Below are 10674 nucleotides of genomic sequence, written 5' to 3' on the forward strand. Positions count from 1 at the left end.
GAATAGACATACAGACATGCCGTAAACGCCATTAGACTGCCAATACCATGATCAATCAAATGGCTATCTTCGATTATTGATTATCGTTCCGCATTTTCCAAAATCTTGAACTGAATCTTGGCAATTTTTCGTGACTTCTTCACGACCATGATACATGAATTTCTTAAATTGAACTTTTTGAGCCAAACACGTACACATATGATAAAATGAATGTCACCATCGTGTTTTACGCCCCAAATTACCTACAAAACATGTGTCACAGGCTGCGAATATCAGTTTTGATTTTCGGGGATATTTGCCTACCCGGTTGACCTGACCTTGACCCTGACCTATGCTTGACTGACCCCTATATGAAGCTGACACTCTTGTAGGCCTTATAAGATGGATTGTGCACCGTTTTGACAGAGTTTATGGCGAGAGGCGCCCATTGCGAAGTCCTGAAGTCCATGCTACCGAAAGCCCGATTTCAGGTGTTTGACCTGACCTTGACCCGACCTGTGACCTCAAAATTCAACTTTAAAGTACTCATCTGAAGCGTCTCGTCGCGCTCTTTCGTTTGCCGCCTCGTGCGTTTCGCTGCGCCTATTGGTTCTCGAGTTATCGGCTGGGGGCGTTTAACGCCCCCCCCCCCCCCCCCAGCAAACGGTGGGTGGCGAAATACCCCAGCAACTGCCGGGTTAAAACACCGATAGGCACCTCAGTGAAGCGAATGCCGGCCTATACCACCGATAAGCGCCCCGGATGAATAAATACCACCCGTCAACGCCGATAGGCGCCTCAGTGAAATTAATGCCGCCCCAATCTCCGATAGGCGCCCCAGGTGATACATGTCGCCCATCAACACCAACGGGCGCCCCATTGAAATGAATACCGCCCTTCAACACTGGCAGACGCCCCAGTGGAATGAATGCCGCCCCACAATGCCGATGGCCGTCCCTGCACTGGAAAATCAGTTTCGCCCCTATACAGGCGCCCATAGAAGTTTGCAGAGTGCTATTCCTGGTCATAATCATCTCCTCAGTAAAAAAACGCAAAATATGCCCTAGCACTAGGGGTGTAACCACCCATACGGACAGTGCAATTTTACAGGCCCCAATCTCGGACCTCCCTTAACATTCATATGTTGTAAGCGGCAAACCGCCCCCGATAAATGTTACACAAACTAATTTCCTCTCGCATATCGGCCATCAGGCGCCCCTTTTTGTCGCATGGAGCCTGCAACGCTATAAGCCCTCATATGTTCGTGCATTGGCGTTCGGAGGCTATCGCCTTCAAAGACGTCTCCATAAATGTTTCTTTTTCGTCCCACACACAGGCGCCCCTCTTTCGCATTCAGGCGCCCCTCTTCCGCATGGCACGCTTCTCGAGTGGCTGCGCCCTCCAAGCCTTAATCGCCTGGCAAGATTATATTCGACAGGGTCGGCAGCATCTGCCTTTTTTCAGATAAGGATGCCCTCCAATCTTCAGCATATCAAAAGATACTTTTCCCACGTCATTGCCACCCTCTTCGTGTCACAAGTGCCTTTATCAGTTGCGGTGTCGCACTGCTCAGCTTTATGGCTGCCGCACCTCTTAACTTCCTGCCTCCTCTACAGATTTTCGAGGCGCCCCTTTCCATAGCTTTAGGGTGCAGCTGCCCCCCTTGCCCCCCTGCTTCCGCCGCCACTGTTAATTGAAAGTGTTCATGAAAAAGATTAAATGTTATGTCTGAGGCAGCGAGAACGTGAAAGAAATATGTTGCTGAATTTCAACGGTCCTCTAAAGTTATCGCCTAAAATGGCTGAGAACTAAACATAAGTCAAGATCAAGTGGCATCCCGTATTAATCCTAATCTCTCTTCTCAACCTAACCCATCCTCCGTGTCCCCCACCGGGCACCAGCGGCGTCCTCCGTCCTTTGGCGCGCTTCCTGGTGGCGCGCCCTGCCTCCTTGTCCGCTTCCTGCGGCCGCGCTCCCGCCATCTTGTTTTGGCGCGCAGAATGGATGCGCTCGTTTCCGGCGAGTTATTACCGTGGCTGGGTGTGGGGGGGGGGGCGAGAGATGACCGCAGGCCACCGCTACTCCGGTCAGTGGGGAGGAGAGAGAGAGAGAGAGAGAGAGAGAGAGAGAGGAGAGAGAGAGAGAGAGAGAGAGAGAGAGAGAGAGATAGAGAGAGAGAGAGAGAGAGATGGTTGAACGGGTTTTGTGGAGATTTGAAAGTGGGGAAAAAACAAGCGCTGGAATGTTCCCTTTAAACAGTTCACAACATTTACAAAGTTTACAATAAACGAGATTCCATAATATAAAATGGAACGACGAAAAAGCTGTGTTTCCTAAATTTACCAACATTTGGTATTCCAGCCTTTCAATGACCGTTCCCAGCCCAGAGTGTATCATTTTAACGTCGCCGCCCTGGCTGCGGCTGGGAGTGCACATCCCCCCCCCCCCCCCCATATCATCGACGCCGACTCTATGTCTGCCGACAACAAACTGATCAAAGTGTCGACGGTCGGCACAAAGACTCTCCGATGGCTCTATATCACCGTCTGCTGTCATTAACTCAGTGTTACCGCGGCGATCACAACAGAGAGGCAGCTGTGTCCCGAGAGGGGGGCCGAGGGGGGTCAGAGGGGTCCGGCCCGGCCCTGGGCACAGGCCGATCCGTAATGACCCGTGGATAACGAATATGGGAAATCGCCGCTTGATTCCGCGCGGGGGCTCGTCTGTCGTGATTTGGTGACGATGATGTTACGTATTTACGACGGGGGCGTAATGCGTTGTAAATGTTTCAATTTAGGGTGTCGATGAAATCAGATATTGAAGTTGATTTGATCAATTGTCACATTTTGTTCCCTAGGCAAATTGCGGTGGGTAAAGTAAATAATAATCCATATCGGGATTCACATGCTCATCGGTTTAAGATAAATTATTCGCCCCTTTTGGGCGGGCTGCGGTGTCCTTTCTAAAAGATGTCTCGGCTTATACTCAGCGTCCCCAACTCTCCTTGCCCGTCGCTTTTCTGCTTTATCGACGCGATATTTTAGTGTTGTGATATGCTAACCACCTCGTGTCCAACGAAACTTCTCGGTCGCCGTAGAAGCTCATATATTCCTAAGTATTATCTCTGCTACCGGTACCACCATCCGCTAACAGTGTTTGTACTTAAATCAACTTTTAATTTAACACCCCGGCCACCCCACGACTGTAACGCCTCCTCGCTACACCAGCCGCCCTAACCGCCCACCAGCCCAGCTCCTACCGCCCGTGTCCGCTGCCTCTCTCTAGTCTCTGCCTTCTGCCGCCACCGCCGCCGCCGCTGCCATTCCCCATTAATCCCGGGCAGAGAGGGGAGTTTATGGCTGCGGCGGCGGCACTTAGTGGCGCGCTGGCGGCGGGTGGCGCGCCGCAGACCGTCTCCAAAGGCACCCCTGCCCGGTGCCCCGCTGATGTGCGGGTAAACATATTTGCAAGGCGACATGTGGTGAGAATAATCAGAGAGGGAGAAGAGCGGGAGGCCATGGTCCTAGGAAGTGGATGGTAATGCAGGAATAGGAATGTGATTGTCTTCGGCGTATAAAAGCAGAAGATAAGGTGCAAAAAAATTGATATATTTTTGGGGATATGGCCGCGCTCAAATGTCATAATGTTGCCTTTTAACCGAAAGTCCACATAATTTTCTTATCCACAAGGCTCAGTCTGCTCCTTCTCAGATGTTTTTAAGATTTTATTACACCTTCTGAGGTATTGACAGCATGAGGCCAAACCTAGAGCCAATACCACAGTTCCTGGTCACCTCATATTGGTTCTCAGCCTTCTCTGCGGATGGTGGCCACTGCCAGCACTGCACGCCAAGTCCCGGCGCGACTGGGAGGGCGCCTCCGCCGCTGCCGGCGCCTCTCGTCGTCACGCCCGCTGGCCACCCTCAATGACGTCATTGTGGCGCCCTGTGACGTCATCCGGAAGTGGCACGCGTCCCGACGGAACCGGCCACCGACGGAAACGCAGAAACTGCCGGCCGAGGGGGGGGGGACAGACTCTGCCGGCAGGGACAGATGGGGGACGGGCAGGGACGAGAGCCTGGGGGCCCGGCTGAGTAGGGCTGGGATATTCTATAAAAACAAAAATGGGCGTGGCTAAAACACGGAAGTGGCGGGTCCTACAAATATGATGCCTTAGTTTTTTTGTGGTTTCAAGCAGAACTGAATTCACAAAGCCGTAGTTTATGGAGCTAGGAAAGTAATAAATGTTGATATATAAGATCATCAGCAATCTAGGACCAGGTACTCGCGTGACACTCCATGGCAAGCGGCACACTCAAATCCCCACTCTGCACCGCCTCGAAGTGTCCGATTGAGCCATCATCCTCCCATCCCTGTTCAGTATGAACATCCACCGACAGCCAGCATACGGCGACGGTCGGCGGCACCCCATAATGGGCCAATAATGTAATCGGCCGCTACCCGAGGGGCTGTCACAATCAGACCGGAGGAGCGCCCTCCCCTCCTCTCTCTCCGCTCTCCGCTCTCTCCCCGGACTGACCCCGAACTCTTCCTGGAGCGGCACGGAACGGTCCACTCCGAGCTGCTGATCTCTCTCTCTCTCTCTCTCTCTCTCTCTCTCTCTCTCTCTCTCTCTCTCTCTCTCTCTCTCTCTCTCTCTCTCTCTCTCTCTCTCTCTCTCTCTCTCTCTCTCTCTCTCTCTCTCTCTCTCTCTCTCTCTCTCTCTCTCTCTCTCTCTCTCTCTCTCTCTCCTCTCTCTCTCTCTCTCTCTCTCTCTCTCTCTCTCTCTCTCTCTCTCTCTCTCTCTCTCTCTCTCTCTCTCTCTCCTCTCTCTCTCTCTCTCTCTCTCTCCCTCCCTCCCTCCCTCCCTCCCTCCCTCCCTCCCTCTCTCTCTCTCTCTCTCTCTCCCTCCCTCTCTCTCTCTCTCTCTCTCTCTCTCTCTGTCTCTCTCTCTCTCCCTCCCTCCCTTCCTCCCTCTCTCCGATTTTAGACACGCAGGGTACATCCTGAGGTCCCCTTTTAACAATTCGCCACGGCTGGGGTCAGGAAAAAGCGGGCCGGTTTGGCGGCGCGCTGATTTCCCGGAGTGCGATTTGATTGCCTGTTGCCAAGTTGTTCGGTGGTTGGGGAGGGATAAAAGGGGCAAAACTGGTGTTCGAAAGAATTACACTAATTCATTTTAAAGTTTTAACTTAACAAAACAAAGAAATGGGGCGTTATCGGACATAGGTATCTTCTGACGATACGGTGGTTCCAACTCTATCGCTACCCCAGCTGACCTTTATGACCCCTGACGCCCTCAGTTGATCCTGACCCTTACCTGACACCTGACAGCTGACCTGACCTGACTCCTCTGCTGACCTGTAACCTCTGACCTGTTTCAGACGAGCGTGACCTAAGCTCGGCAGCTGAGGAGGAGGTCAAGCGGCAAAGGGTGCAGTACCCGGTGGAACAGCTCGCCTACTCTAGTGTAAGTACCAGTACCAGTACTGGATGTACCGAAAACCTGCTCTATTGTAGGCGCTACCAATATGGCGTAATCATATATCCGACCTTTTGGGTAACGCCGAATTATGGATAGAGCAATTGCATAATCATCACACTCCTTTCATACTACCCGCTTGCGGAACAAATTGATACATTGTAAAACAAGCATTATCACAGCTGTACTTTATATAACAGACTTTTTACCGACATCACCTCTCCCCAGCCTTCCCCTGGGAGCATATCACAACCCTTTAATTCCCACCGGCTTGGTAAACGATGCACTTAAGCCGGCGATTCCAGCCTGGCCTGCGACAATTTCCATACGAAGTGCGCGGCCGTCAAAAAGCACGAGCTGGGGTGCCGAGATTTTGCCGGCCCCAAACGCTTACTAATGCGGGCGGCGCCAAGGGGCGGCGCTGCGAACAAAGCCTGCTCGGGGAGGCTCGTCCGCCGCCGCCGCGCCGCCCGGGGCTGAGAGGTCGCCGGCGCGCCCGACTCCGACCTGCCCCAGGGTGTCGTTGGTCGTGCCTGCCCCAGATGGGACGCCGGCAGCAAATCTCGGACCGGGCTGTGGAGAGCCCGCGCGCCGGCCGGGCCGTGCATAATTTCCGCATTTGTCGCTGGACTGTCGAGGGGAGGGGTAGTGGGGGGGATGCTGTGATGGCCAGTGGATGGCTCAATCAGGGAAATGATGATAGCAGTAGTGGTGGGGCGGTGGTCTAACGGGGTTGTTTCTCATCCCTGGTGTGGGGGGTACGCTCCATAGATGCGTCTATTTTAACCCTAAATCCTAATGCTGCGAAGGACTGATTTGGACATATTTTCGGACTCGGAACTAGTCAAAAAATAATAAGGGCGATGAATGGACGCAAAATTTGTGATAACTTCCGAGAAAAAAGGACTGCGGGTGGGAGCCTGTATCTACAATTCAAAAGATCTTCCGCGTTGGTAGGTCATTTTAAACACGTTTTCTCAATTTGCTATCCCAGCACTCGCTCGCATTAGCAGCGCGTCACATTTGTCTCGGCTGGTGCGGCTAATTCCGGCGCACCCGCACCGTGTCACAAACGACGCGTGTGCGCCGCGAGTGACGCCTTTCGGATTATCGTTAGCCGGCGCCTGCCTTGACGTGTAACCAATCCCGTACCCGCCCTATTAGAATGCAAATTGCATTTTTCAACGGCGATGGAGTTTATTTCATCCGTCATTTGGCGGGAAATTTGTCATCCATCATGCCGCGGTGGCGGTGCCTTTTTGGCGCGAGATGAGCCGAGTGTGGCTGTGGAGAAATGGCGCGCCGGCCTCTGAGAGGGGACGCCAGCTGATTAAAGTGAGCAGCAGGATCATCTTAGAGCTCCTAAACTCGAGCGGCTGCTCATTATTCTAAGTAAGGATTTACCCTGTCATTAATTGGTGTGATGACGGGATGGGAATGAAATTGTTCCTTAATACAGCATAAGTCTCATAATATTAGCGCATTTTTTACGATATCCTTTAAAATACGTGTCAGTAAACATGAAAATTGTTATTGTAATATACGACAATACTTTTTAAAACACCAGCCTTTGCCGGAATGATGCAGTGCGATCTTTCTTTAGAGTCAACAGCTTAGAGCATAACTAGTTCCACCGACTTCTCTTCATAGTCCTGTTCCAACCACCGAATATCTCGCCACTAACCTCCTCCCCCCTCCCGTCCGCAGTTGCCCTGGTCGAAGCAGTGGCTGAAGGACGAGGCCGGAAAGGCGGCCAACCTCCTCCCCGAGCTCTCTGCGGCCGGTGCGGCCGGCACCGGCTACAGCTTCGGCGCCGGCGGCGTGGACCAGGCCGCCTTCAGCTCGGCAGTGAGCTCGCAGTCCGAGGCGCTGTACGACAGTATCGGTCTGGGTCAGCAGCAGCCGTCTGTCTACTCGCAGAGTCTGACCGCGTCACTCGGTGAGTGGGGCTGTGAGAGAGCGGCTGAGAGTGGTTAGCGGCTCGGGTAGTATTGCCGAGATACTAATTTAATTCTTTGTGTCAGAATTTTAGATTTTTGCAGTCAGCTTACGTAGACATTGACAATTTTGGCATGTTCTTCTGTTTCGAAATTAGCATATCCTCATTTCAGGTAACTGTCCAAATGTGCCTAAAATACCTTCGGTCAAGTTTTCGTGAGGTCTCCACAAATTGATGTCGAATCGTACCAAGGGCTCGGGTGATAGATGTGTTCGCCGTCAACTCACGTTCTTATTTAAACTGACGTTCCTCTTCGACCTCCGTCAGGCACCTCTGCCGGCCTCACGCCTCTGGCGCCCATCTCCATGGACAGCAAGTCCTCCCCGGGCGCCACAGCGCCGCTCCTCGACGCCTCCGGGCAATACCAGCAAGGTGGGTCACCGATAGATGGCGCACCGATCGGCTATAGGTGGCGCACCGATCGACTATAGGTGGCGCACCTGTAGTTAGGGACGGAGCCACTCACTAGATGTCGCCAGTGACGCACGCTCGCACCGCACCTTGCCTGGCTGCCTCGCACGGTTGTTGCTTATAAATTTCAGAAAAGTGCATGCTTTTGCTGTTAGGTGAATACCTGAAAATCTGGATCGTTTGCTGAAAAAATGAATCGTGCGTGGCAGCCAGAGTTGCACTGCGGCTCGGCTTGTTTCGAGTTGATTTTCGATAGCTAGTGCATGGTGTGTACCCGCAGTGTAGCGTATTTCACCCTGTAGCGCTCGAGTCAGTCGCATTTGCACCCACCGCCCGTTTTGCCAACGGCCCGCACCGGCCGCCGCCGTCGCACGGTTTTAGCTCTGGTAGCACTGTCGCACGCCCCTCACCGGTCCCTGGCGGCCACGCACTGAAGCACCGTTTCTCCGGCACGCCGACAGGTGGCAGCACGTACAGCTACTCGCCGCTGACGCCTTTGGACGTCAGCGGCGCGGTGCTGTCGCCGCCGGTGGGCGCTCTGACGCCGCCCGTCTCCGGGGAGCCCCAGCCGCCGGTCACGCCGCAGAAATCCCCCGGCACGTCGTCCCACGAGAGCCTGACTGTCCTGCAGCCCATCTCGGCCGCCCCCGCCCCCGCCCCCGCCCAGAGTCAGCTGCAGTCGCAGCCGCCACCGCCCCCACCACCCGTGTCATACCTGGGAGGGTACCAGCCGGTCCAGCTGAGCTTCGGAGACTCCCCGTACTCCCTGTCCCCGGCCGACGAGCGTCCTCCGGCTCTGAGTCCTCACACGTCCGTGCTCAGTCCTCCCACATCCGTCCTCAGTCCTCAGTCGTCAGTCCTCAGTCCGCAGACCTTCCCCACCCACCACCAGGAGCTGCGCCCCAGTCCCAGTCCGCAGACCTTCCCGGATCTGTGCGGCGGTCAGCTGCACAATGACTGCGGGATGGCCCAGTACGACTGCCGACTGCGCAGTCCGTACGGCGACCTGGGCGCCCACAGTGGCGTCCACGGCGCCCACGGGGCGCCCGGGGCGCCCGAGCAGCCCAAAACGCTGGCGCAGCTCTCCCCTGCCCTCTCCCCCGACGTTCGGCTCTATGACGAGCGGCTCATGTCGCACGAGCGGGCCAAATATGAGCCGCATCCAGGTAAGAGCACAGCACTGCACGACTGAAATGCATGGAGAGTGAGAACGGCTGGGATTACCCATTTCAAGGTATTCTGTAGAGTTTACTCTGACGTAGACGCTCGTAGCTTGCTGCTGTATTTTTCGGGGAACGCTCGAGAATACTCCTTGTTTTCCCTCAGAAATTGATGTAATATTGCCCCGAATTACGAGCTGTTGGTCAGAGGCCATTGAGCGTTCAATGAGGCACAGTGGACCATGTTTGTGGACAATGGACCGTTTAACGACAATTCGGCCACGACTGGTCAATTATTCACGACTGGCCTTCAGTAAAACCACCTACCCTAGAAACTTCCCCCTTTTTTAAGATTAAATAAAAATAAAAAAGCCTTTGAATAGCCCGCTTCTATCAGTAGCCGTCTCCCGTCTGACGCCATTTTGTTTGTTCCGTTGCCACCGTGTGACGCCATTTTGTTTGTTCCGTTGCCAGGCTCCGTTCAGATGCCCGACTACAGCAGCTACCCGTACCCGCAGTACGCCGGGTACGCGGCTACAACTACTCATCGTCGGCCGGCGGACTGCTCAGTAAATGATGTAAGTACACGCTGTTTTTTGTAGTCATATGGCTGCAGTGGTTTGAGCCTAATTACATACCGCAAGATATTCCAAGTGGTGTTTGGAATACCATACCTACATGGAAAGCTTTTAGTGGGGCCAATACGTACATAGTGTCCCAACCACCACTGCTCTATCGTTCCCTTTAAATTGGCCGACGTTTTTGTTGCCCAGGCTTTTTCTAGAAGCCTCCTGACGCTGAAAAGTAGCGACTGAATTTGAGCAACATCTCGACTCAGACTTGATGGTGTAAACGTGTCATCTCATTCTATGACGTTTTTTCTTTTGTTTCAGCTCCTCGGGGCTCGGTCCTGAGCAGCTGTCGCCGTCAGCCAGCCCCTGGCGGTGACCGGCTCAACCAGCAGTGCTCGGGGCCGCTCATAGGTGGCGCTCCAAACCCCAGCGCAAACTCTAGCAAGCTGCGGCTACGCAAACCTGCGGCGGCGCTCAAAATGCACAGGGCCTACAATCACAGCCGGTTGAATCCGGTTATGGCTGGTTTCATCCGGACACAGCCGGCTCAAGGCGGTTATCCGCCGATCTCAGAAGAAAGCAAGGCTCTGAGCGGCGCGGGCGGTTATTGAGCCCGAAAAATGCTGTACACCAAAGATATTTAAATTGACGATCTGACAACGCGTACTGTACATAGATACCTGCTTCGTAGAAATGTACATAGACGTGTGGATGAGTGCGTCCGAGCTTGAGCGTTTAAAAACTGGTGGCAGCAACGGCAATCATGGGGACGCTTGTGACGTCAGCGTCCACGCCTCGTCCGAGCGTGAATCTGATGGTGCGTCGTCAAGGTCATTTGTTGATGTCAAGGTCACTGCCCGGGTGGCGGCTGGCGAGTCGGGGGGCCCCGCCGCTGGCGCCATCTGTTGGTGACCTCTACGATACGATACTGCTAGTGCTGTTTTAGTTGTGCGCTGATGAGAGTTTTGTCTGATCGTTACACAGCTGATAGTTTGTACCAGGGGCTGTCGGATGTTCCTGACGGTCCTGACATGGCCTGAAGACGGTGATGGCTCAAAAAGACATGGTTTCA

General features: G+C 53.8%; 1 protein-coding gene across 4 annotated transcripts in view; it reads left to right on the forward strand.

The window, feature by feature from the left end:
• LOC122366386 (paired box protein Pax-5-like) overlaps nucleotides 1–10674 on the forward strand; it is an 82534-nt gene extending 71860 nt beyond the window's left edge. For 3 of the 4 annotated variants that reach the window (XM_043338596.1, XM_043338594.1, XM_043338595.1), the window contains 5 exons: nucleotides 5363–5448; nucleotides 7168–7399; nucleotides 7727–7831; nucleotides 9505–9608; nucleotides 9924–10674. In XM_043338596.1, the coding sequence (XP_043194531.1) occupies nucleotides 5363–5448; nucleotides 7168–7399; nucleotides 7727–7831; nucleotides 9505–9608; nucleotides 9924–9944 (548 nt within the window). In that variant the 3' untranslated portion in view covers nucleotides 9945–10674. The remainder of the gene's footprint in view (nucleotides 1–5362; nucleotides 5449–7167; nucleotides 7400–7726; nucleotides 7832–9504; nucleotides 9609–9923) is intronic. The other variant, XM_043338598.1, reaches the window with a different exon arrangement.

The sequence above is a fragment of the Amphibalanus amphitrite genome, unplaced genomic scaffold, assembly GCF_019059575.1.
Source record: "Amphibalanus amphitrite isolate SeventyFive unplaced genomic scaffold, NRLGWU_Aamphi_draft 000802F_arrow, whole genome shotgun sequence".
NCBI classification, from domain to species: domain Eukaryota; kingdom Metazoa; phylum Arthropoda; class Thecostraca; order Balanomorpha; family Balanidae; genus Amphibalanus; species Amphibalanus amphitrite.